Here is a 27,834-nt window from a genome sequence, read left to right on the forward strand (position 1 = left end):
GGTGCTGTTCTAATGCAAAATAAAAATAGAAGTCTGTGGGGGTTCCAAGATGCAGTGATATGTGGTATTTGAGCAATATTAAGAGGATGTGACTAAATAAAAAAGACTCAAGTTTTACACTTAAATGAAAAGTTTGTTATGTTCATAGGGTCTGCAGGAGAGGCAAGGATATTCTAGGATGTTGGAATTTATTGACTAAATCCACATAGTCTTAGTCATAAGTCCAAATTTCCTGTGTTGAACTGTATCATGTTTCTGAGGATTTCAATACATTTTCTTTTAATCTACGAAATAAAGATGCTGATTCTTCATGTTGAGTTTGAGAAACTAGGTCAATTTTCATGCCTTGTGTTTTTTGATAGTTGCTTTTGTTGTTTTTCTCAGGATTCCAGTTCTGTTGTGGAGTGGACTCAAACTCCTAAAGAAAAATGTTCCCGAGGAGCAGACCGTCCAAGTAGTTATGAAGCAGAATGGGACATGGTCACCACAGTCTCTTTTAAGAAGAAACCTCATTCAAATGGAGGTACTTAAAAAAAATTGTGGAGGGCTTTTTTGTTTGTAGGGTGTTTTGGTTTTTTTCCATGATGGTAACTTGTAACTGAGGAATTGCCTTTTAGATATAGTAAAATGGAATTTATTAGGACTTGAAAGGCTGGGATTCATTTGTGGTAAGAAGTGAATCTCTGGGTGTGGAAAAAAATGCACAAATGGAATAGCTGTCATCTTCCTCTATTTTTTTCTTTGAATTGCTAGAGAATTGTATTGAAAATGACCATTAAATCTAATTGCATGCTTCATAATTAGGTGTAGTAGCAGTTTTATCTGCATTGGGCTTGCATTCTTTGAAACAAATGGAATTTGAACTAGGTGTCATGTTAGAGATGAAAATGGAAAAATAAGTGGTTTACTACTCAAATGCCTTTCCATACTTCAGCAGCAGGGGGAGATGGAATGTACAGTAATGATGTACATGGATCTTTTATATGGTCTTTCTTTACTTGGGCAAAGTAATTCTATAGCTACACCATTTTTGTTATAATGTCTCAGTAGAGATGTTGAAAAACGACTTGTGATGAAAGAACAGTGATTCTCAAGTAATCTTTTTCTCTCTGATTCTCCCATAGTGTTTTTTCTGTAATAATACTTGTTTTCCATGTATTATACATGGAAAATGTATTCATGTATCCGTGTATACAACCTATAACTGGGGACTATTGTGCTTGTTTTACCATCTTTATAATGGTTTTAAATGCCATCTCTGTCATGTATGAGTGCAGGGTTTGGATGTCAGATTATGAATGTTTTTGGGTAAAGCGCAGTCCTTGGCTTTTATACACATACACACACACACACACACACACACACTCTCGAGCATTTCTGTTGGGTAAAGATGGTTTATCACATCACTAATTTGTATTGTTTTTTCATCTCCAGTCATCAGAGTGTGTCTTCATCCATAGTGAGTGTCACTGAGCACTACTGACTAGGATTATGCTCTCTGCCACTTCTTGCTTATTTGCAATTGCTGTAATTTGATGGGAGCAGGCCAGGGGGTGTCCCAAATTCCTTCTAGACATGCTGGCAATTTTGTGTCCTCTGGTAAAGTACACTTTAATCCCTTCTCCTTGAATATATACAGTCTTGCACAGCATGTATACAAACTTGCACAGTGCAGGAGGAAGGGGTGAGGGGGAGGTTTCCAATTCCTTTGCCCTTACTTTGGTAGCAGCCTTACACAACACATGCTAATAACTGTGGGCAGTATATAGGTTACAGGATTGTAGTGCATATCACGTTTAGTTGGAGTAAGTAGCACTATCTGGTGGAGGTGCAGGTTGGATTTAGCTTGCTGCTGGAATTTGATACAGCAGTTGTACATTTAACTGCTAGATCACTTCTGTTGTAGGATCTTGAGTTATCTTGTGTTGCAGCTGACCCACAGGGATCATCAAAGTCCATCTCCTGGCCCTGCACAGGACAACCCCAAGAATCACACCATATACCTGAGAGTGTTGTCCAAATGCTTGAACTCTTGTTAAGCTTAATGCCATGACCACTTCCCTGGGAGCCCGTTGCAGTGTCCAGCCATCCTCTGGGTGAAAAACCTTTTCCTATAAACTGTAGGTACAGCTTTAGGGGAGCAGTCTGATGGACTTGTTTCTTGTTCTACAAGTCAGGAGAAGACAAGGAGGCTCAAAGAGAAATCCAGAAATAGCAGTTTCACTGCGTATTTTATTATTAGAGCCAATGCTGGTGTTTTGAGTTTGTTTTTTAGGAACAGTGACAGATATAATGCGTTTATAATTGCTAACACTGAAAGTCAAACTGAAATCATGTGGTGATTTTGTTTTTAAGATGCTACAACTCATTCAAACGGTGAAAGCAAGTGGTCGTTCCTGTTCAGTTTGACAGATCTGAAATCAATCAAACAAAACAAAGAAGGCATGGGATGGTCTTATTTGGTGTTCTGTCTGAAGGATGATGTGAAGCTTCCAGCTCTTCACTTTCATCATGGAGATAGCAAACCATTGATTAAATGTCTTGAAAAGCACGTTGTACTGAATGAGTAAGTATCAGACAACTCTTAGTTCTGTAAAATACAGATGATTGGTTTACTTAAATCACATAATGAATTTCAGATTAATACTTCCTGGTTGTTTTTCTCTTCCTTTTTTTATTAGTAGAATCAGTTTTCAAGGTGACTGAAACTGTGATTTCATGTATGCATTTGGAACGTAAGCTGAAGTTTTGAGATTGTTGGATTGGTTTATGAAGTATTTTAGAATCTGAAGTATTATTAGCTCCAAATGCCTCAGTTGCTCCCTCTAGTGAGTGCAGAAGCTTCTTGTGAACGTGCAGTGTAAAAGTTAACTCCTTCATGAACTACTTCTATAAAATGGGATAATTTGTGTTAAAACTTAAGATTGCCTCCTTCGTGCAAAATATCTATGAATATTTGCATGAATGTGCAAGGTAACTTACAGTACTGTCAACTAAATCAATTGGTATATAAATGTTTTCCTCCACAGTTCTGTTCCCCTGTAATTTCTTGCCTGGTCAGTGTTTCGCTCTTGATCTTTACTGCACAAACCGCCTTTCTGAGTGTAAATATAGTTAAGACCCTACCATACTATTAAATACTTTGGGGTTGTTGTGTATTTATATTGTGTTACATCCAGGTTTTTTACTAAGATTAAAGCCTTTTTGATCAGCATGGCATAAGTGCAGAATAAAATAAAATTTTCTGCTCTCATCATGTAGGCATAAGTATAATTTAAGAAGACAATAGGTAAATAACATTAGATAGAATATGAAGAAAGAAATGAGATGTGGTATGATTATTTGCTGTGTAACATGTATTCTATTTTCAAAAGTGTTTTGCTGTTGTCACAACATAGTAGTCTGATGACAGATTTGAAGGTGGATAGTGAAATGGCTGTAGGAATCTTTACAGAGGGCTCTTCTCACATTGGTAGCATCACTGAGGTCAGAGATGCTTTCAACAAGTAGGGCAGGCTGATGCTGAGCAATACTGAGGAATACTGGGCTGGAGAACGAGCCAGTAGGACATGAGTGGTGTATATTTATTGAACTGACTTGTGAAAGGCTTTGACAGTTTCAAGACGTGATGTTGGGGTTTGTGATAACCAGTTTTCAGCGGCTTGGAGAAGGTAGCAGGGTCAGTGTGTCCAGTTGGTGGAATGGTACTGGCTGTAGCATTTTATGTGAGCTTTGTAAGGGGAAAAGTCAGGAAGACCAAAGGAGAGGCTATTAGGAGGACAAGATGAACTTGTAAATAGGAATATTCTCTGTACAACTGTAGATTAGAAAATCCTATATGACAACTTCATCTTAAATCCTGAGGGTTTTTTTCTCTAGGTTTCCAGAGAGTCCTTCCTTAAACTTCTTTTCATTTAGTTTCATAATTTCCCAGCCTCTGCAGGCATAGGGAAACATTGTTGTCCTGCCATCCCCCTACCTCCCTCCCTTTTTCTCTAAGGAAACTGTTCCTTTTTGAGCATTCTGCTGTGTTTACTTATTTGTGGATACCTTCTGACTAGCTGCTGGTAAGCTGGGGCAGTTTTTGGGAGCAACTGATGTAGCAAACATGGGAAAAAGACTTGTGTTACAGGATGAGTCGCAGAAAGCTTTATACCACATCTGTGTGATCGGTTGCCTGTGTACTGCAGCAACATATTTCAAATTTTCTAACTAATTGCTGGGATAAGACAAAAGCAAAACTTGAGGTGATGTTCAAGTTTGCAGGATGTGCTGTGCTGCTTGGTATTGCCACCTTGAACAGCTGTAAGCATTAATGAATGCAAGAGCAGATACTTCAGGAACTTTAAAGCAAAAAGCAATGGCAGCTGTGAAAATTAAGTTTGGATGACTTTAAGACCAGAGCAGGAACTTCCAGTTTTAGTTTTCTTGTTCAGTTAAGGTCTCTTCTGTCACCAAATTCTTTTCTGTCATCTAGTCATGAATTATGATGTTTATTTTTGTTAAGGAAAGAAAAAAGAATAAATAGGCCATCCAAGTTACGGAAATGACAGAGTCAGTCTGCATGTTTCTGTTGTTTCCTAATGGTTATTCATTCTTTAGTATATAACGTATCTAAGCTCATCTTAGTATATAATGTATGTTTACTCAGATGTCTGGATGACACAAGAAAATATTTGGCAGTGTAATTACTTTTTATCCCAACTTCTATTTTTTAAAACATGGGATATTAATATTAAGGCAGAAATTTTAGCTTCTCTGTAAATTATCTTTATGTTATAGGTATTTCCTTATGTTCCTATTACCTAAAAAGATTTTCCCCTTCTCTAACACCATTCTCTATAAAATATCATGTCATTGCTGAAATCAGCATGAAGCAGCTAAACTCGTACAAAATAGTGGTAATTTGTTGCCCTAACGATTATGTGCCTTCTAGTTTAGTTGCACCAGTCTAATATTGAAAAAATACCGTGTGCACAGATGACGCTTTCTAAGTCTCAGGACTATGAGGAAGTTTAAGAAAGTGTATAGCTCACAAATTCAATGAATAAATAAACATTAAATAAGCAGGTGTTGATGCCCGCCTGACTGTCCAGAAAGTGTGTGTAATTAAAAGGGAGATACGGTACAAAGTTTTAGTTCTTTTAGTTACGGAAAACATAGTACATGACTCAGCCTTTGCCCCTGTGCTGCTTTTTAGAAAAAGCTAGTTGAGCTTCATTAACTGTTGCTGCCTCAGAACTATGACTGTGATGTCTGACTGTCTCAAAATAAGATCTCTTGTTGCATTTCATATCCGTCAGCGTTAACAGTGTCCTGTCCTGTTGGAATGGTAAAGAGATAAGGCTTATTAAAGTTCTTATCTTTGACTTCAATAACGTGGTACATGGTGCAGGTGCTAATAAAAAGAAAAGTAATTTTTCTTTCAAAGACTTGAAATAGTGGATTTAAACTTTGTGAGAGAGCATTAGAGAGGTATTTTGTGAATGTAAATCTGTGCGCAGTGGATTAGGGTCAGATGGCAAAGTGCTTGGCCTTCTCCTGCTTGGCTACAAACTCCAAGGCTTGAATGTCAGCCCACTTTCTGAGCTGTTCTCTGTTCTGTCACCTGCTGAACAGTAAATTGGTGATTCAGCAGCTGCTTAAGGAAGTAATGGGGTGCCTGTGCTGAAGAAGGGGACAAAATGGATGTTGCAGGGGGAAGTAGGTATGAGAGCAGAAGAACAGATTCATTACTAGGAGCAGCGTGGTTTCGCTGCCTTTGTTGTCACTATTTTCATCTGCCTATGGAACCCTGTTGAGGAGCAAATGTTGTATTGAGCAGGAGTGTACAAATACAGTGAGTCAGGCCAAATCAGGTTTGTGTTTGTTAAGCTTTTGGAGTCTACACAGAAATACATTTGCAGGGCTGTACTGAGATGGTTCTGTTTTACGGTACAGTGGCTCTGGTGTCTTTTAAGCTCCTATCAGTATGAACCTTAGAATTATTCTGACAGGATCTGCTGTAGTATTACTGGTTAGGAATTTGTTGATGTGCTTTCATACATTGAAAAGCAGTTTGTATTCCTTAATATAATGTTTTACAGGGTGCCATAATGTAAGATTTACTAACTGGTAGAAAGAATTCCTTAACTGTATGGGTGCCATAGGCTCTTTTCACTTCCTCTGTTACGTTAAAGGAGTTTCAGCATTATATTGTGTTGAGGCTGACTGTGTCTCACTATATTTCCTGTGTCACATTTTTTTTTGTCCATTGTCAAAACCAGAAAACTGTACTTGAAGTTAATTTTGTCACCTACATGTAAATGGAGTTATCTTCCAGAATAATTTCTCAAAACATTTTCTAAAGCTTTATTTTTCAAGGAATGAAATATTGCAATTCAGAATTAATACGGAAATTACTAATCTTTTGAAAAATGAAGGTCCTGTTTTGTGTAGCATTAGTTTGTTAACCTGTGCCGAGGACCAAGAATGATCTTGCATAAAATTTTTTTTTTTTTTCACAAAGTCTGAAATGCGACTTCAAGAAACCAGTAAATGTTCTGAAAACTTTACAGAAAAGCCTGATCGCACCCAGACACCCTTTTTTAATTTTATTGCAGATCTCCACATGATGAACGGGTTCTTCTTGTGAAGACTCAGAAGTCACTGTCTCAGTCTTTTGAAAATCTCTTTGATGAACCATCATATGGCTTATTACAAGTATGTATTATCTTTGAATTTTTTATTCTGAAGACATGTATTAAAAAAAAAAAATCCACCCTACCATGTCACAGGAATATTCGCTGAGTATGATTTAATGCCATTGTAGAAGCAAAAATTCTATTTATGATATTGTTGTTAATTATTGACAAAAATAATGCCATTGTTGAAGCATTGACTGTATCCTAATCCAAATGCTTACTATAGAAAGTACATTTAATTGTAAGTTGTTTTCTATGATGTAATAATTTCTTAACTTTTCTGTGGTATTATTTCAAACCTATTCAAGTTCACGTTCTCTGTGATTCTATATATTTGGGTACAGAAAGTTTTAGAAAAGGGGGAAAGGAAAAATTTTAGGAGTTACTAAAACATATTATTTATAATTTCTAAGTTTTCCTTGACTAAATATTATTTTCATTGATATTTTCTGAAACTTTTGAAGGGATGATGGAAGTACAGCAGCAGAGAGGACAATATTGGCTAAAATGATGGGGTTTTTAAATACTACAACTGCTTATCATTTGGTGGAGCTTATGGACTTGTGAAAGTCAGCAGCAAAACTTGAGTGACTTAAATGAGGCCAGAGTGCTGCCCCACTGATCTGTTTAATTAAAGAAAATCTTCATGAATTAATTACATTAGTTTCTGTATTTAGTTGTCAAATCAAGATCTGTGTGAAATTCCTAGCAGAGTACATGATGGTTCAGACTGTTTTTTCTCTTTCTGTGAGGGTAGGGAAGCTGGGCATAAGGTAGCTGTTCTGTGCTATGAATCACTGGTTAGTAAACAGTGGATCTGGTCCACTTCTATACTTGGGTCAGTACTTACTGAGACCACTGGTATCCAATCTTTCAGATCAATTAGCAGTATTATCTTCATACTTAAAATATGTTTTTTAATCATGTGATGCTTGTTCTGTATTACTACCAATACATGAAACTTAAATAATTTTGAGATCTACAGTACTTTTCTTGATGCTTTGCTTTGAGTAAAAGAGTTACAAATATATATATATTACAAATATATTATAAACATAAATGTTTGTGTTTTGCTTGTTTTCCTTGTTATAACAGAAATGGAAGAAAGATCCATACATAGTAACAATGGGAAAATTTTCCAAAGTCACAAACTATATTGTTGGTAGTTTACGTTCAAGTGATCCATCAAATCAAAGGCGACCACCATCAGAAATGGCAGACTTTCTCAATGATACCATTCCAGGGCTGAAGATAAATCAGCAGGAAGAACCAGGATTTGAAGTCATTACACGAGTGAGTCTATAAATTAATGATACAGATGCATTGATTGTTTTTATGCACTCCTTTAAAAGAATGGTAGGACTTGAAGCATGATGAATTATATTGTTTATGCAATTGTGGCATATTACCATTTATTCTCAGGAGTTAAGACCATCATCAGTTACTTTTGAATATGTCATTTTTATGCATGCAAATGCAAGTTTTCCTTTGAAAGGAAGTTTGTAATTAATGAAATGGTGACTATAATTATGTTAGAGGCACTGCCTTTAAAAGTGACTGATTTTATGTTCAGTGAGGTCAATTAGAGCTATGTTAAGTAAAAATGGAGAAGGCAGGTTAATAACCAGCTTTCTTGGCTAATCATTCCTAACATTTCAGTTTCTTTTTCATTTACTTTTACAATTAAGTAACAAAATACTTAATTGGATGATTAATGTCTAGGGTGTATAAATTACAGATTTATGTACGATTTGAACCAAATCTAGAATGAACTTATAACTGGATCATGAATCACTGTGGACACCTATTGGAGTCTTTTACAGATAGGTGGAAAAGGTTTATTTTTAAATGCTTGAGGTTATTTTTAAAGCAGCTTACATATTTTTAAAATATTAAACTGTTTTGTATGGGGGATTTTTTAAGTTCAAGCTAGTGTTAATATCTATGCAGCAGTAGCTGCATGAGCTATGTAATTCTAAGAAGTTGCTGCCTAGCACTTAGTTAATTTATCAATGAGAAAAAGTATAACAAATGCTATATATGGAAAATAACATTGACCTATATGTCTTAATCTGACAAATGCCTTGGACTTCTAAAGGGTTGAAACACAAATTGGTTTGGGGTTGCTATCATAAAAATATTTTTAGGAAGTGAGGATTTCCTGTCTGCTGAACTCTCCCATACTTAGACATGCAATTTGGGAACTGAGAGACTAAGCACAAACTGAAACTTTGGATGGGTGTTATAAATTCTGAAAGTAATGGGGTTTTTTAAGAGGCTGTGTACCAAAACTGATCTTTCCAGTCACATTGTTCAGTCTGTGTAGGGAATCCCATCTCTGAACTCAAGCTGGTTTTCAGTTCTCTCTTAAGATGCACTCGTGTATCAGGAATGTGTTTGTGAAGTGGAGCTCCTTATTGTCTGTGTTTGCATTAGTTTATGGGAAGCTAGCTCAGAGGCATTTGTGGAGAAGGTTATTTAAAATACACTTAGATCCTCCAAAATCTGAAATATTAAGATGTATAGCCAGGTCCTCAGCACCAAGTGTCTTACTCTAAACATCTGCTTGTGTTGGCCCACACTACTTGCTCATGTGGATGCAAACTTAGATCCTTAGAGTTGCTGACTGAGGTATGTGCATGTAGAAGTGTAGTTGCACTGAGTATAAGAAACTGGCAAGCTTAGTACCATTTCTGCTGTTGTTTGCAACTACTGAAGCACTTCACTGGGATTCATATAATGCCTTTGTGTGTGTTTCAGATCGACTTAGGGAAACAGCCTGAAGTTAGCAGAAGAGAGCCTGTGTCAGCTGAAGAATGGGCTAAGAATATGGACTCTGAAGGAAGAATTTTAGATGTTGACTACATAAAGCGATTGATATTCAAAGGGGTAACTTTTTTTTCTAATTTCAGCAAGACCTCTGACTTGATTCTGGCTTTTATTTTCCTTCCCAAACCGCAGTTATGCTGTTTTCATTACACTTGTAATGTTTCATGTAGAACTTTGAGCATGACCCAGACATTATTGAGAGACTTCATAAAGCATGGTTTCATGCCAATCAAATACCTCAGCAGTCTTGCAGCTATATAAAGTGCTACAAGGAGAGAGATCTTGTGGCTAGCTAAAGGAAATGAGTTGAAAATAAGGAAGCTTAAGTGATAAAACAAATGAAAGTGGCTTTCAGGAAAAGACCAGTGTTTCAGTGTTAGGATATTTGGTTTATTATTTTCCCTTAAAAGGTTTTTTCTTATCCTTCTCCAGCAAAACCTTCTGGTTTTGCCCAGCTGTTTGCTGGGACTTGACCCTCATCAGAGCAGTGCTAAACACTTCTGCTGATATTTTAATTGAGCTGAGGGAATTTGCAATATGAATGTGAATTTAGTCTCAGTGATGGAAATTTTGAAAACTAGTTATGTCCTGTAGCTTTTCTACCTAATGTTACTTCAGTATTTCTGTATTTTGGTGGGAATCTAGCTGCCTTAATGCATTTATTGTGTACCTGCTGATGCATGTTTGCAAGCAGAAGTAGAGAATGATAACCCTGATATTACTGGTTTTTAAAAGATCTGTACCTACTAAGTAATACTAAGTAATATACTGTAAAGGGGGTAGGGCGAAAATGAGGCCCTTTCTGGTGACTGTTCCTTAATATTTGTGTTCCATACTCTTTTCCTCCTGTTTCCTCCCAGTGTGATACTATAGTCAGGGCATGAGACTTGGCTACAATGTAAAAAGAAAGCAACTTGAAGATGCTACTTTGAGAAGTGTTGTATCACTCTGGGAATGTTTCCTCCCAGCATGGAAATACTTACTGTTGATGCTTCATTTCCATTTTTCCATAGGGTCTCTGCCATACTTTAAGAAAAGAGGCGTGGAAATTTCTTTTGGGGTATTTTCCTTGGAATAGTAGTAAAGAAGAGAGAGCAAATCTGCAAAAAAGGAAAACGTGAGTACAGTGACTTTTTTCTTAGAAAATAAATTTAAAAGCTGCATCTTTTTTGACATAGTGATGTAGAAAGCCTTTTGAAAGACAGCTGCTAAAATTGTTGAATGCAAGAACATGTGACATTTTTAAAAATTGCTATACTCAAGACTATGTAAACAGGGTGTTGTTATTCCATTTATCTCAAAGAATAAATGGAATGAATGAATACTTATATAAAAAAAAGAAATGTGGCTGTTTGATTTCAAAATTGTCTTTCTTCTTCAGGGATGAATATTTCAGGATGAAACTGCAGTGGAAATCTGTCAGTGAGGAACAGGAAAAGCGAAATTCAAGATTAAGAGATTACCGGAGTCTTATAGGTAAATTCATGTTTAGAAGCCTACCTAACTGCACACACACTTCTACAAGTTAGTATGAAATTGAAAAAAGTACCCTTTTGAAGAGGCTCTGAAAATGAACATACTGCTCTTTTCAGAGGTTAAAATATAAATTTGGTTATGTACTTAATATTAAAACTTTCTCAACTAGAGTAATTCAGAGCTTTACATATTAGCGTTACAAACTGTCTGGCTTTTTAAACTTCCTTTACTTAGCAACACAAGACTCTTCATTTTGTGTTATGTCATGATGTGTTTTTACTGGAAATGTTAAAAAAATGACATACAACAAGAATGTGAAAATGTGTCTGTTCATATTTTATATTTTTTATAGGGATTTGTGTATGTGCAGTCTGACTTCTGGAGTTTTACACCTACTTTTAAAAATTTCATCAAATTATGCTGGGTATTAGTTTGTGTCCTTAGTTCTCTTCGGTAGTGAGATTTGGGCACCAATGTTTAGGATTACTAAATATTTTTTCAGGAGATAGGCCAAGATTTCTGTGTTATTCTGAGACAAAGACTAAACTTATTTCAGGCAGTTATTCAACAGGCGAGCTGAAAGGGTCAAAGTCTAGTCTTGGTAGATTAATAAACTACATTTTTAGAGAATGTTAACAGAAAAAAATAATATTCAGAGTTAAAAGAAGGCCAAATGTTTCTGTGGAAACAATTATTTTAATTTTTAAGCATTTGGAAATGTATGTGACAATATTAGGGTTATGTAGTAAAATAGATCCAAAACTACAAAATACTCCTTTTATCAAACTGCATTCAAAATTTTGCAAAATTTCAAAATATATTGGTCTTGAATTTCACCTTATTAAAGAATATGCTGTGTGCTTGGTATGTTTCAGGCATCAAAACTGCCTGATGAAAGAGGCACTTTCATCTGCTATGAGTTACAGGAACTTGTTAAACAGTATTTATAAACATGCTTTTATGAACTGTCACAGTGTCTTTGAGCTGATCATGTGGGACGTTTCCAACTATGGCTTGTGCTGCATCACATCAGTATTCATAAATGGCATTGTAGAGTTAACTTGCATAAAATTGTTTTTAATCCTCTTAAGTATAAAACATTTTTGCTGAATTATAATCAGGAATTTTTCCATAAAATGTATTATCAAAGAAAAGGCAGAAAACTTTAAAATACGTTTGTAAGCAAATTCTTTCATTGCAGATAGGAAGGATTTTCTTTATTTTAAAATATTCTTTATTTTGAAATGACATTCAGTTATGCAGTTGTCTCAAACACTTCAAACCTTTGCAATAGTGTTTGAGGAAGAAATCATCAGCTTAGACATTCTGAATTAATTTGATACTGGCTTTGTAGGACTAGTTTTGAAAGTGTTTTCAAATCCAGACTGTTTCCTTAGAAAAAGATGTAAACAGGACAGATCGAACAAATAAGTTCTATGAAGGTGAAGATAATCCAGGACTGATTTTACTTCACGATATTTTGATGACCTATTGCATGTATGACTTCGACTTAGGTAAGTTGTGTCCCTCTGAATGTGAAAACCTTTTTAGCTTCTGATATGCAGCTTTGCTTGTGTTAAGTCCTACTAATAGAATTGAACTTGTATTGATTACAATGCTTTTTGTAAATGTTTTAAACAAGATTTCATATTTTATAGTATTTAATAATATAGATAACTTTGTTCTGTTTTTCTTCCTCTCTTCAATTTGATGCTTATCTCAGCCATCTGAACTCATCAATTGTGGTGGGATTGGGAATTAAGTGGTAGCTTGTCTTCACCACAGACCTGTTGTGAGGTTCTTTTGTTGTTTTTGGGGTTTTTGTGTGGTTTTCATTAAGTTTTTTGGTTTAGATTTTTTTTGTGTTAAATTTTTTCGTAGAATTGAAGTAGGCTTGCTTTTCAGAGTTTTAAATGGATTTGGGTCTTTGGAGCTTGAGTGTTATATATATTTTTAAGACTGATATATCAATAAAAATTATAAGCCAGCTGCCACTGCTGTAATTAAAGCTCAGCATGCTGAACCAACTGTTTGTAAACATGGTGTTCTTGTGAATATTTTAAAAGCTGGTTCTTGGGAAGTGCACTTAGCAATCTGTCAAAAATTACATTTTAGTACATGCATCTGTTGCAGAGGAAACAGCATATAACATCTTGCTTTAATCGCAGTGTTAGTGTGATGGCTAAGTCTTGGTTTCTTGTTAATTGTCTTGGGAGGGAGGGAAAAGATACTAGTAGTTGGTTCCCTCTCCACCCTGGCATGACATTTGGCTGTTGTATGCTTTGGAGTTTCTTTGGGTATTCTGTATCAGAAAAGTTTTGGGATTCTGAAAGGCCACTTCACGCCAGATTTTGAAAACAAAAAGTAAGAATAAATCTTTAACACTAGTAAACATGCTGCAGAGCTCTAGTTCTTGTTGGCTTTTGTTCTCTCTGAAAGAGAGTCTTGATCTTTGGCTTGAAAAAAGAGAAAACTGAAACTGATGTTTTAAATATGTAGCTCTGTTTCACTTCTTTCCTCTTTTCACATTTCAACATTCATTAATGCACAGTGACATTATAGGCGAAATTGAAGCAGATTCACCACCCACTCTGTTATAAACATTGTTTAGATGGCTTAAATGTACGCAGTGGATAAATCTTTTGTTTTGTAAACAGGCAGGAATAGTGGAAATACAGTAAATTTGACATAGTAACTGTCCAAGGCTTCTCTGCCTTGGTACAGTGCTGCTCGTAATCTTTTCACAACAGCTTTAGAGGGGTCTGAATAATGCCACAAACTGCCAGATAGGGGAGGGGACAGAACAGCTGTTAGCAGAATATTTTTCTGAACTAATTCCATAAGTCTGCATTAATGAGATTGGTTTTATTAATAAATAGACTTTTAAATTGTCTTGAACAGAATTTTCTCTGCATTTAGTTTTAGTTAGCTGTAGTATTAAATATGTGGGGAATAAAACTTCTTTTTCTTTTAACATTTTAATTATTTACTGTTTGCTGTTACTTATTCTATTTTTCTTCTCGCAGCTGCTCCATATTTTCAGTTATTTACTCTAAACCTCTTTTCAGTTACACAGTTACAATTACATCATTAAGAAATAAAGTCAGCCAACTGAGAAATGTTATGTTGAACCAATCACTGATGATAGATATACACATAAATGTGTTCTCTTATTTAGGGAGGTCAGCAACAATAGGGCGGTAGATAAGCTGACACTAGCATCAGTGGTAATAGGAAGAGTTGGGAAGAAGGAGAAAAATTACCTGTAAAAATCATTATCCTCTACTTAAATGGACTTAATTGCAAACAAGAAAGCTGGAAGAGGCATTAAAAAACTATAAAAATTTGAAAAACTTTTTTTATACAACTAAAATTTTACAGCTGTTGGTAAAAATGATACGCTTTAGTGGGCATTTCCTTCTCCAGTTAAATGAAATCTTTTCTTGAGAGTGTGTGAGTACTTTTCTTCATAAGAACTGTCGCAATGTGTTTTTCTGGAATTGCAACTCAACATCTCTTTAAATTAATTTGAGAAGAAAATCTTCATTTGGGGGTAGGTGGGGGAGTGGGAAAATATTCAAAATTGTTAAATGTCTAGAAGAAAGTAACCAAGTACAAATAGAAAGGAGGCTATATACAAGTTTGTATTTGTGATGGTGCAAGGTATAGACTTAATCTTAAAAATATCAATATATGCTCCTGAGTTGTAAATAGGAACATTTTTACTAAAAATCTATTGTGTACAAACTCAATTTGTACATATTTTAACAACTACTGGAACAGTGTGTTTGCTTTATGTTCTCTTTAGATTGGCAGAATCTTATCAGACCTGCTGGATGTTGGTGCCTATTAATAAAAATTTGTCTTTACTGGTAGTTAAATTGGAGAATTACAGTATCTGTATGTGCTAACATTTGTTTTATTCAGTCTTTCATCACACTTGAAAAATTATGGTTTAACTGCTGAGTTTAAATTCCTATTTGCTTTTCCCCACCCTTTCTTCCTTTTCTCCATCAAGGTTATGTGCAGGGGATGAGCGACTTGCTGTCACCTGTCTTGTATGTTATGGAGAATGAAGTAGATGCCTTTTGGTGCTTTGTATCATACATGGATCAAATGGTAAAATGAGACTTTTTTAGACCACATAAACAGATAAGCTACAGATAGTATTTGGGGTTAATTTTACTTTATAAATTTCATTGGGTTTTTTGAATTCTTTTAAAGCAGTCATTTTATATTTGGAGTCACTACACTTTTGTTGATTGAGGTTATGGTGGGTTTGCAATAGTATTGCTGTACAATGCAGACATATTTGGCTCCTTAAGTATTCCAAAGTAACCATCGCAGACAAATTTGTATTTATCAGGAGTCCTCAAGCAGGATTTTGTTCATGATAATGGTTTTATGTTATACCTGCCTTTTGGCTTTTGTTAAATGCAATTTAGTCTTCCTGCAAACTGAAGCTTTTATGACTTGTGTGTGTGGCAAAAGAGTGTGTGACTGATATGAAAGTAAAAGAAAAACTGGGTTTTTTGTTTGGGTGCAGTCATGCTGCTTGGAAGTACAGAGCTTAGGCCGATTTAAACTATCATTTATTACATACAAAAATGTTAGCAAAGAAATACAGTTCATTGCTTTAGTTAAACTTCTCACTAAAAGGCAGACATTTCATTAGATAGAAGTACAGTTAAATATCCATATATCAAATATCTAAAGGGTGAGAACCACTGTTGCAATAACAAAACTTCTTTAAAAATAGCTGCAAATCTCAAAATTGAGTTAATAAAAATGACAGTGCTAATGTTTTATTCCATACAGCATCAGAATTTTGAAGAACAGATGCAGGGTATGAAGACACAACTAATTCAGCTGAGTCATTTGCTTCGTTTACTAGACAGTGGATTTTGCAGTTACTTAGGTAGGTGTATTATTCAAGCACAGTAACTGAAACAACTTCCTGCATTCTGTTCCTTACCAGTCTAAATATAATTCCAATATTATATGAGTACAGGACTTGTAAATTAATAATGCCTGAAAGACTTCAATAATTGCTCCATGCTTATTGAAAAAACAGGGTCATCCTGTTACCAATTTAAAAAATATGCTATACTCTGGCAAATATCTTTGATTCTGAAAAGGGGCTGCCGTCTTAAAAACTGGTGGTATGAGCATGTACCTGTAAAGCGTGGGGGTTTTTGCTTTTTTTTTTTTTTTTTTTCACCTGTTGTCTGAACCAAATTTGATGCTTCTGAAATGTCACACTCTTATTCCTAGAATCTCAAGACTCAGGCTACCTTTATTTTTGCTTCCGGTGGCTTCTTATCAGATTTAAAAGGGAATTTAGTTTTCAAGATATTCTTCGACTCTGGGAGGTAAGGAAATATTTCATCACACAAACTCCAGCAGTTTTTGGACTTTAGAACAAAAAACATGGATCATTTTGCCAAGTGTTTAATGCTCTGATAAATTAAAAAAAAAATTTAGTTCAATGATCTGAGGACAGGTGAGCATTTCTTATGTCTTTTTAGCCTAAAGAACAACTTGGGAAGTTAATAAAAAAATACTTACTAGAGCTTGTTTGGATAAATTGGCTTTCGCAAAAAGATTTGGACAGGAGCCTTCAATTGAGACTCCTAAGTGCAAATAGTAAGTGGAGAGTACCAGTGGACTGCTAATGGAAAACAGCTCATGATAGAAGAAAGAGCATTTGTTTGATTAATTTCTTCGTATTAGTGATTCTTTATAGATTAAGTGGAATGAAGCACTGTCGGGGTAGTTTGTGTTAAAACCATGAGGAGGATGATATCAGAAGATTGTTAATCTTGGTGATAAGGCCTTGTGATGCCAATAACATTATGTAAAACATCAAAATGTTCAAGTTCTGATAATTCCACGTTAATGAGATATTTTTTTGATTTAGGTGATCTTAGGATCAGATGGAATAATTAAGATTAACTAATATTTTTGTCTTTAATTTTTTGTTCCGAGAAAATTGAGAAGTGTGTCAACAGTATTGGTTTATTGTCTAAGATGCATTTAACAAGGCACAGTATTCACTGAAACTCAGAAGAAGAGAATAAATGTTCAGATGAACAGAGGGAGTATTTTCTAGGACATAACATCACATGTGTTGGGGAACAAAAGGGTAATGAAAAGAACAGGGCTGGGGTGCAAAAAGTTTGTACTACAATGAGAAATAATGTTGTTTCTGGTGTGATGAAAAATAATGTTGATACTTTTATTCACTTTTTCCACTAATGAAAAAGGAGTCACATAAAGAGAAGGACCAGTATTTAAAACTGTAAAGTAAATATATTTTAGCTTTTTTATCATCAGTTAGTGGAATTTACTATCATAGAGTATTGTGGTAGTATTTCAGCCAGAGGACAAAAAATTTTATGGATAACATTCATAAATAAGGAAACCAATATGTACAAAACCAGAAGAATTCTCCTATTCCAGGGTAAAAATGACAATGATTTGGGAGGGGACATGCACTCTTTCCCCTAGTATTATGTTGTCTTCTTGGTATTTTTTTAAAGACTAATTTTTCTTTTTAAGTTGACGATAACAATATTTTTTTAATAGTTTATAGTCCCAGGCTAGCATGTTTTTATCACCTCTGCTTTAATGTGTATATATGTGTGCATACAGAAAAAAAACACACTATATTTCTCTCTCAAATATTTTTTTCCTCTCTTAGGAAGACAGTGGAAACCTGTTGATATATGATAGTCTTGTAGGTTCCTTATAGCACATCATAATGTATGTTTACTACAAGTATTCAATTTCTTTGCTAGGAGATATGGAATGAGAAAGGGAATATCTTGTTTTCCTTTTTAAAACAAAGTAATTAAGGCATTATGTTGATGTGTTTATGCAAAGGCCAGTGTCCTTGATCAGTCCAGCTTACAGTGGTTTTTTTTTTTTCCTGTGCATAGCCATGTAGCTCCACTGGTATCAGTGAAGTAAGTGGGATTTACAAAGGCAAGCTATAGGCACAGGAGGCCATTTCCATTTATAGAGGAATTAACTGCTTTTTTGGGTATTTGGCTGAGCAAACCTCACGTGCTGTTTTGTAATAGCACATGAATTGAGGGAATCCATTTGAAGGCAGTATTACCCTATGACATAGGCACTTGCAGAGCGTAGAATGGGATGAAGGAGAGGTACCATCTGAGATTCCAGTCCCAGGTTCCAGGATTTATGGGGCTTTTTTTGTCTCATCTGTTAATTTCAGGGTGTTCTTGTGAATCTCCATTTCTGTCCTCTGACTTGTATGAAACACTAAGTTAGTATCAGACACTTTTACCCTGTTCCCACTGGCTTCATGATTTCCAGTGTTCTATCACAAAAAAAGGAATGAGAAAGATTCTTCACTAGTCTGGTTTCTCCCATCTCCATTCACTTTGGTGGTGGGAGGTAGCCTCTACTCCAGATGATGAGAACTGCTAACTCCAAGCCTTTGCAGTTCCTGAGCAAGAGCCATAATCAGATCGTGGTAGAAAATGTAAGTGGTTGTTTCATTGCTCTGTGACAGAGTTGTACATGATAGAGAGGTGACATTCCACCTTGTGTGGATAAGCTGAGAAACGTTATGTGAGTGCAGTTATTTGCAATGTTACATGCAATGCCTTTTGTGTGTGGGTTAAACTGCTCTGTCAGCAGATGGGTTTACTTACAGTACATTTTAGCAGTGCCTCTCAAACTCAGCCCAGATAGCCTACTGATAGCTGTTCCAAAGTTGAGAGTAGTTCAGTCCCTTCTTGACACTGGAGAGACAGGCAATATCACTTGGTAATTCCAGCCAGTTCTTAATCTTTTGTTTGCACAGTGGGTTGTTTAGAAGAAACCCAGAATAAAAATTCTGTAACAAAATAACAACTAACTCACACTAGCGCTAGTACCACTCACATAGCATAAAGCCAGAATGACTTGGGAATAAGTTACTTTACATACATTGGTAATGAATATTCATGGCTGCTGAGGTAGCGCTAGAACAAATGCGTCCTTACTTGTGTAGCTTTATCAGAGAGAAATAAGAAAAAAAGTTACTGCTCCTTATTTTTATATTTTTTATATTTTTACTTTTATACTTATAATTTAAACATTGCTTTTCTTCCATCCTTCCAGCATATTGGGATGCTGCTGTTAACGCATTTACATACATAACGTTAAGTGCACGCTCCACTCCAGACTGCGAAAAAAAAAAATGGTAGCAAAATGTATGGATTTTTTTTGCAGCAACTTGATGTTGAACCAAATCAATGCACAACTGTCAATATGTCCTTCTTATGAAGTAGGGGTAGAAAAACATAGTAGTGTGTAGACAGACTGTGTTTGGTAGATTATAGGCATTTTCATGCAGCTGTTTTTTTCCAGCCTGTTTGCATTCCAGTCATTTTCCTGGAGTGAAAGAATGCTCTAACGGAATATTGGTTGTCTGAAAAAGATGTGAAATTTAATTTCTGAACTGAATCGTAATTGAAACATTCAAGATTAATTGCTCCTTATTTTGGGTGAACTTGGTTTGGATATCTTTGGGATTTATGCAATTCTGTTTACAGGTTACATGTGCTAGTGATGAAAGTTCAAGTATAAGCTCTTGCTCAGCTTTAAGGTTCTATTCCGTCAATAATGATGAAAAAAGTTTTTTGCTAATGAAGTAATGAACTTTCAGGAGTCTGGTTTCGTACCTGCCTTTTTTGAGAGTAAATCCATTGTCTTAAATCCCTTTATCTGTCAGGGCAATTTGTGCAAGCAGTGCTTCTTTCTGGTTTTGTTGGCAAAATTGTTCTCCAGCTTTCTGCCCACCACACATGTTCTTTTCAAATACTTTTTTTTTTTAAAGGGTTTCCCGAATGTACTAAAATAGGGTATTAGTACTGAGGTTGCACATTTCAGTCCCAGTGAACTCAAGAATGATTAATTGTGTCCTCCATGGGACCAAAAGCCAATGTGTCTTCAGTCAAAAAGGAGTACCCACCCACCCCAGTACCTGCATGTACATGTCTTTGGGTTCTCATGGTGGCAGTATTGGGAACAACTTTAGCACCTTATTTTTAACCATTAGAACCTTTTGAAGGTATTGCTGAGCATGAAATGCTTCTGCCAATTCACACTAAATGCAGATACTCTAAGCGACACAAATAATTTGTTAGCTTCAGTTACTTGTGTTTCACATGAGCTGAGGCAGAGCACACATTCACAAGACCACAAGCTCAAGCAGCTTAGTAGCATTATAGTGGAAAATGTCTTAAGAACCAGATAAGCATTTGGTGACTCAGACTTGCAGTTTTCACTAAAGGGGCAAAAGTAAAATTCCAAATAATTGTACAAATATTCAGTTGCTTTCAAGAATAGCTTATTGTTAGTTAAGTGATTTGGCTGGAGGACTTATTTTCTAAGAACTACTTTCTTTTCAGAGGAAAAGTGTAAGTATTTCAAGTGTGGGGTTTTTTGTATTTTAACAGGTCATGTGGACAGAATTGCCTTGTCAGAATTTTCATCTTCTCCTTTGTTGTGCTATCCTAGAATCTGAAAAACAGCAAATAATGGACAAGCACTATGGCTTTAACGAAATACTAAAGGTACCAAATTCTTACGCGTGATTGTGCTGGTTTTGGCTGCAGTAGAGTTAATTGTCTTCCTGGAGGCTAATATGGGGCTGTCTTTTGCGTATTAAATTAAAATATTAGTTAACTTTTTGGAGTTAATGCAATATGGTTGTGGTTTATGATGGGGGAGGAAAAGGTGCATACTATCTTCTGAAGGGTTAAATGTCAACTGAATGTCTATCCTGCAGGCTTTCAAAACGCTTTATTGGATGTCTGTGTTTAGTGGTAAGACCTTTAATAGATCGAAAATGGTTCTCCCCTCAGACTACTGCTTATTATATTTAATACTAACTTTGCTTTTCCTTCTATGATTTAATTTATCATCTCTGAAAATGTGAGCTGCTGGGGGAAGTATGTAGGAGGGCCAGATAGTTTGTCACATTTAGAGGTACCATGGATTCCTCTTGCAGACCTTGGATGCTGGTGAAAAACACCTGTTTCATACTGTATCTTTGAGTAGCCATTTCTCAAAGGTAATAGACTATGTCTAGCATTTCATAGCTTAAGGGGCAGGCTAATAAGGTGATACTTAACAGTGCAGTACAGTATTAGTATATTTTGGGTAAAACATAGTTATCACTTATCTCACTATGCTTTGTGAATCTATTTTTAGCATATCAATGAACTGTCTATGAAAATTGATGTGGAAGATATACTCTGCAAAGCAGAAGCAATTTCTATGCAGATGATGAATTGCAAGGTAAAGATATCTATCTACTGTGAATGTTTATAGACAGTAAAAGTATGTAGTTAGCTGTAAGCGTTCATGTATGACTTGTGAAGTTACTAAATGCCTGGGTACAGCAAAGCATGTTGTGTAGCTATGCAGTGCCTATGTTTGAAAAGTCTGTGAGCAAGTGTGATTGATTTTATAGAGTAATACTCTTCACTGGGGGAAAGCTGCATGGTGCTTTTTAGTTGTAATATCTCAAGTCTCACTAGGTAACCTCACTCCGAGAAATTTGATGTTCAGTGTGCTTGAGAAAAACTAGTTGAAAGGTGCATTGCATTGAAGGCATGCCAGACTTATTAGGGAAAAACTAGTGGGTCGCTCAATAAAAGTAATTTCAATAGCATGAAGTGTAATAGTTGATTAAACTTTTATTTTTGTAATGAAGATTATATTGTTAATCAGGAATTGATTCCTGAGTGTGTTCCCTTTGCTGTCTTTTTGAAAAGCAGCTACAGAAAATGGTAACTGTAATGTAAGTATTGCTGAGAGAGATGATTTCAGTACAGCTAAATACAGATGAATGATTGCTCAGATGAATGAGTACTGGGAATGCAGGATGGAGAGAGGGGACTTTGTTGTTAAGTTTTTGCATTTAATTACAGTGATTTTTAGTATTTTCTCTGCCGTCTCCTTTCTAGGAATTGCCTCAAACAGTTAGTGAGATTCTGGGGATGGAGAACAGTTCGGTAACACCGGATTCAGATACTGGAGAGGATGAAAGTGGAGCTGAGTTGAGCTGTCCGACGTCACTATATCAGAGTATCTCAACACCTGTAATTGCCGCCAATGGGACGAGGGACGGCGCTCAGCAGGTGGCTGAGACACAGAGCCTGACACCTGCGTAATTACACTTGGTCACGTTGGAGAAAGACTTTTACTGAGCACGTTTTGTTCAAGCACTTGAAAGATGGATATTTAAATTTGGTGTTGATTAAGCTTTAAGGTTGTAAAGAAAATCTGTACTGTAATGCTTTTGCATTAAAGCTTTACAACATGACTCAACTTAACTATTTTTGTAGTTTCTTCTACCAAAATAGCCTTTTGTTTTCAATAACATTCCTTAATATTTTTGTAGCCAAGTGCATTTTCTTTTTGCTGGTAAACTGGAAGTGGATGGTGATTAAGAATGAATTTGAAATTTCTGCATTTGCTGAGCTCTCACACATATTGATCTAAGACAGTGTGAGCTCTTTGATTTGAGCAGATTCACAATATGCCAGCTGAAGCTGCTGTACAAAATTTTCAAGCTGAAGTGATGCTGATGTGCTAAAGGAGGATTCTTTTGTAAATGGATTTTCCCTATCTCAAATGTTTACAAAAATACTTCTAAGTATTTGTTGCTGGTTGAATGTAGATTTGAAATGGACATTCATACTTGCACAGTTTAATGTCCAAATACTGAATTTTGTGTAATTGGGAGTGGATGAACAGTATATTTTTACATTAACATATCTTCACTTTATATATACATATATATATTTACACACATGCACACACTATATACACAAATGTTTGTGAATACTAAAAAGAATAGTCATATTTTCAATATCTGAATAAACTTGACTCTTCATTCATATGAATCAGTTTGACCAAATTAATGCACAGTCCCAACCTGGGCTCTTTTTCAAAACTTTTCTAACTGAAGGTAACTTTCATGTGAATACGTTCAGTCCTACACTTGATGTAATTTTACCTTGCAAACTTTACTAATGTTCATATTTGCTAATATATTAACTGATCAATTAACTACTTACACTCTTTTTATGGCAATATTATTTGGATAATTAATAAGCAGGTTATGAAAAAGCCAACCAACAAACCACACACCAAAACAGTAGTCACATTAACATTATTGCATTTTTTTTGTATCTGCAAAAGGCAGTGAGTTTATTCCATGCCATACTGATGTCCTTTGACTCTATGTGAAATTTAACATAACTGATTAAGTGTATTCATTATTTGGTAACTATTGTACATATATAAAATAAAAGTCAAAGCTGATTTAGTGTTTTTAATTAAATCATATTTAGAGAAAAAAACCTAGTTGTCTGGTTGTTAATGTAAGAACATGAGATAGAGGGAAGAGCTAGTGGTTAGTCCATGGATATGTCGTATTTTGTGGGTAGTGAAAGGCTGTGGGAGTAGCTGCTTGTTACTAGAGAGTGGAACACGCCTTTCCTCTCTAGGTAGTTGAAGTGTGGGATGTGGCAGAGCTTTCTTTTCTTGTGGAGCAGTTTACTTTTACAAATGTTATTCGTGCCATCTTAAGCAAATACAAGTAATACAAAAGGCTTTAGTAGATAAATCAAGCTGTTACAATAATTTGGGAGTCAATTCAACTTCTCTCACCAGTTGTGAGCAAACACTGGACAGTTGAATCAGTACAGATTTTGGTTTTAATATTGTCAATGTGCTATCTCTCATCAGTTAATAAGAACTTGAGTCCTATGCAGTGAAAGTCAAGGATTCACAGCTCAGTGTTATCTGTAGCTTTTCATTTCCTGCCCAGGAAATTACTGTGAAGCATCATACCTTTGTTCCCTGGTGAGCATTGTACTTCTTGGCAGTTAATTTAATGTGATGTAGAATACAGAAAGGCATTAGAACTTTGATATTAGACACTTTGGTTCAAAGATACTAAGCAAGTTAGTTTCAGTATTTTTTGGAGCACCTCGATCACTTTGAAGTGTACTTGCAAAATGTTTTTCATCAAAAATTATGTTAAACAAAACTATGGAAGGAGGAGGGAAATATCTACAACAGAAATGCAGTGAGCAAGCTGTCAGTTAAGTGTGCATGGGTTTTAGTTATTCAGGATGTGCTGCCACAAAAAACTGTATGCAAGATACTAAGATCTTGAAGAGCACAGTAACTGACTGAACAAGAATATTCAAAAGTTTAGGAAAAGCATATTTAAGTGGAATTCTGTAATTTCTTAGAATTACAGCTATGGCTGCTAAGAAAATCTACCAGCCCTTAAAGAGAAGTTTGCCTTTCCTTTTTGGGTGTAATTGCTCATCTTTTCCCTTTGTATTAAGCACCTGGATGTCAAAGATGAGAAGGTTGCCCATGAACTAACAGTGAGCAGCTGCTGTGGAGGGCTCCGGGTATGTAGGCTTGCTCAGCTTCCCAACAATAAGATCAAAGGCCCCTTGCAGCACTCATTACCTGTGTTTTCCTTCCTGCTAACAGGCAGCCTTGCAAAGAGTTGCAGGAAGAACCTCATCCTTCACCAAACTATTCCTGATTGTTAGGGATGGATTTAGTCTCAGTGGAGACTACAAAAACACTGTGAGAGGCCTTAATAAGGATCATAATGGCTGAAATGCCATGCAGTGCTGTGGGTTGAAGGTTCAGGATGTTTACATTTCTTTTGTATGTGAATGACTTTGATTACTTAGAATTAATAAATATGAACTAAACCAGAACACAATTTGGTTACAGTTGTCAGGCCGTAAAAGAGGCAATACATGTTTAATTCCTGCACACCTGTTTTGTTTTTTAATGCTTGACACTTGAAGATAATTATCTTATGTGGGTGAGGTTTAAAACTTCGTATTTTTCAGTCATAGCAGTTTTCCAGTGTTATCTGTTCCAAGGTAAAAACTACCTTTATGTAGTTCTTTTAAAGACCTTTTTTTTTCATTTTGCCTGTTTGGACAATTTTATTTATTTTGAAATTACATTCTTGATGTTATTTTCTTCTGTTTGTGGGCAAGATGATAGCTTACAAAACAGAGAAATGGAAATAGCTTGCAAAGCAGAGGTGGAAGTTTCTTGGAAATTTGGACTAATGTGAACGTTTATGAAATGGTTCTGATACTGGGAGGTTAAAAACTATAAAAAGATGATCCTAAGTTACCCACAGTCATCACTTCAGGCTTCAGTTACATTGAGTAGTGCCTGCCTGTCCTGTTCAGCTGCAGTGACTGTGTTTCCACCCAGGGAATGTCTTAGCCAGTGGCCTTCAAACCCATATCGGGTTTGGAGGTTTTGTATTGGTTGTTGCAGGTAATCTTCCTTAGGAATTTAAGGCTATGTATGTGTTACAACAGGTCCTGATTGCTTTGAGAATCAGATGTAGAAATAGTGTGATATTGATCATATTAGCAATGGTTTCATTTTGATCTGTAGTTTAATTCAAGTTAAGGTGTTAATGTTCAACAGAGCCCAGTTTTGTTTCTAACAAGATTTTTCTCAAAACCTTTAAATTTTTCTAGTTGACAGTTTTAAAATGCCGATAGTGCCTCATTAGTTATTCTTTTTTGTTTTTCCTCAGACATTACTAGACAAAATTCCTTGGCCTCAGTCAGCTAAACAGTGAGGAACTGGTTTCCTCATTACTTTCAAATATGTTATTGAGCACCAAATTAAAACTCCATTGATGAAACTTTTCAGAAACCTGTAAGAAGTGTTGTTCTAGCTTCCACTTTTTGAGATAATATTATAGTTCAAAATATGTGAGGTACTTGTTCCTCACTTGTCTAAATCATTTTCTGTTACAAGACAGTTGCCTAACTTGAAAAAAAAGGTTTTATTTTAAATAATTGAGCATTCAGAATTTGGATTATGAACTAGTTTTGGGACCACTAGTATGATTTGTGCATACTACTGTGGTGCAAATGAAGCCTTACCAAGGATGGGGTTGAATTTCTGTAGGTAAGAAGCTATGTTTTCCTCAAAGCATTCCCTGTTGGACAACAGAGATAACAACGCTGAAGAGGTTAGTGACATTTTAAAAGTGCATCTGTGAATTGATTCATGTTAAAAATAGGATTGGAAAAAAGCAATTAAGTGGGTGAGTACAGGATTAACAATTTGTTCAGGAAATGTGTTAACTATTCCTCAATTTTAGTCATTGCATTGATGCAACTTAAAACTGAAGTTTGGTCTGTGGGCTGCAGAAGAGTGACTGGTAGAAGTTTTGCCTGTGGTTGGCTAAATGTCTTAAAATATATTTTGCAAATCTGTTGCGTGTGTTTTCTGAATATTTTGTCAGTGGCTGGTGCCATCTCTGCGTGAAAGAACCATGGTGAGAGAAGTCAGTGCTTGTTCTTACAAGAAAAATTCCATGAGCTGCTCTGTGGTGGCTGGGTTTAAAGCAGGAAATCCTAACTCTTGGTTCTGTCCGTGCAATTATGTCTAGCTCGGTAGTTGACGTGACTATGAGCTTTGTATATGAGCATTGATAAGGTGGTGAGACACAGATACATAACTGAGCACAGACAGATTTCATGTACATGTGATACTATATTTGATTTGAAGATGCTTTTAAATGGTTTTGGGTTTTTTTTATGGTGTTAAAAGATAAGTTGTGCTTCATGTTTAGTGGGACTTCAAAACGTGCTATTCAATTAAGTGATATTATTGCAGTGCAGGCCTTGTATAAACTAAGCTTGAATTTAATTTTTCTTCAAGTGAGGATTTTATTCAAACTTTTTTTAGAGAATGTGTGCTATTTTTTCATGTTAAATCACAATATCTTTGGCACAAATTCAATTTTTCCGGTGAATTGCAAACAAAACATATTGTAGGATGTCACTTTTTGCCTCATACAAAATGAATTTCACAGTTGAAGCAAATACATTATTTCAAACTGTCTATGTAATTCAAATAAATGAAGTCTTCTAGATGGGTTCTTCTTTTGTTTTGAAAAAATTCAATTATAGTGTATGTTTGGATTATACAGGCTCACGTGTACCCTACCTTTACATTAAGCTCTTAGACTGTTTCTATAGGTCTGTCTTGTCATTAACAAACCACGGCAGAGCCCCGGCATGCAGAGCTGAAGCTGCTGCCCAGACTACAGCAGTTCAGCAAAAGGCGGTCACTTGTTTCCTCTCGGAGTGTTGTAGTTGACCCTGGCCAGCAGCAAAGCACCCACACAGCCCCTGCCTATTCCTCTCTTCCATGGGATGGGGAGAAAAGAGAAGGAAGGCAGGAAGGCTCGTGGACGGAGGCAATGACAGTTAAAAAGGAAAAGCAAATGCTGCTCCCACAAGGAAAGCACAATGGCATGTGGTGTGCCTTTGGTCAGTTTGGGTCAGCTGTCCTGGCTGTGACTGCTCTCAGGCTTGTGCCCACCCCAGGAAGCAGCCAGAGAACCTCAGTGCTGTGCATTGTTCAGCAGCAGCTGAACCCCTGGTGTGTTACCAACACTGACCCAGGCACAAACCCAAACATATCACCATACAGGCTGCTATGAGGAAACTGAACTCCATCCCAGCCTGTCCCCTTTGGTGTGATGATTCTTGATGGTGTCTGAGATCATGTTAGGGAAAAATCCCTGCTGTATTGAAGAGAACACTTTTAAAGAACCCATCTAAACCTGTGCAAAAGATAGTTCTACTTCATTCAAGCAACTGGTATCCAGATGTTCTGTTTTGCTTGCCATAACTTTATGAGATGCAACACCAGAAATGTTTCCAATGCACTCTTGGTGTATGAGTTGGTCCAGATGACCTTTAGGTTCCATCAGTGCATGCCACTTTTGGGC

The 27,834-nt window shown here is 36.0% G+C and overlaps 1 protein-coding gene across 1 annotated transcript in view; it reads left to right on the forward strand.

Annotated features, from left to right (window-relative positions):
* Positions 1 to 23,339, forward strand: part of TBC1D15 (TBC1 domain family member 15) — a 35,150-nt gene extending 11,811 nt beyond the window's left edge. Inside the window, exons 4-17 of the mRNA XM_039570881.1 lie at positions 385 to 523; positions 2,356 to 2,566; positions 6,603 to 6,702; positions 7,779 to 7,976; positions 9,444 to 9,572; positions 10,526 to 10,629; positions 10,894 to 10,988; positions 12,386 to 12,502; positions 15,007 to 15,107; positions 15,807 to 15,906; positions 16,263 to 16,360; positions 20,462 to 20,578; positions 21,219 to 21,305; positions 21,977 to 23,339. Coding sequence (XP_039426815.1) covers positions 385 to 523; positions 2,356 to 2,566; positions 6,603 to 6,702; positions 7,779 to 7,976; positions 9,444 to 9,572; positions 10,526 to 10,629; positions 10,894 to 10,988; positions 12,386 to 12,502; positions 15,007 to 15,107; positions 15,807 to 15,906; positions 16,263 to 16,360; positions 20,462 to 20,578; positions 21,219 to 21,305; positions 21,977 to 22,183 — 1,803 coding nt within the window. The 3' untranslated portion in view covers positions 22,184 to 23,339. The remainder of the gene's footprint in view (positions 1 to 384; positions 524 to 2,355; positions 2,567 to 6,602; positions 6,703 to 7,778; positions 7,977 to 9,443; positions 9,573 to 10,525; positions 10,630 to 10,893; positions 10,989 to 12,385; positions 12,503 to 15,006; positions 15,108 to 15,806; positions 15,907 to 16,262; positions 16,361 to 20,461; positions 20,579 to 21,218; positions 21,306 to 21,976) is intronic.
* Positions 23,340 to 27,834: the final 4,495 nt, after the last annotated feature.

Source organism: Corvus cornix, chromosome 1A (assembly GCF_000738735.6).
Source record: "Corvus cornix cornix isolate S_Up_H32 chromosome 1A, ASM73873v5, whole genome shotgun sequence".
Taxonomy (NCBI): domain Eukaryota; kingdom Metazoa; phylum Chordata; class Aves; order Passeriformes; family Corvidae; genus Corvus; species Corvus cornix.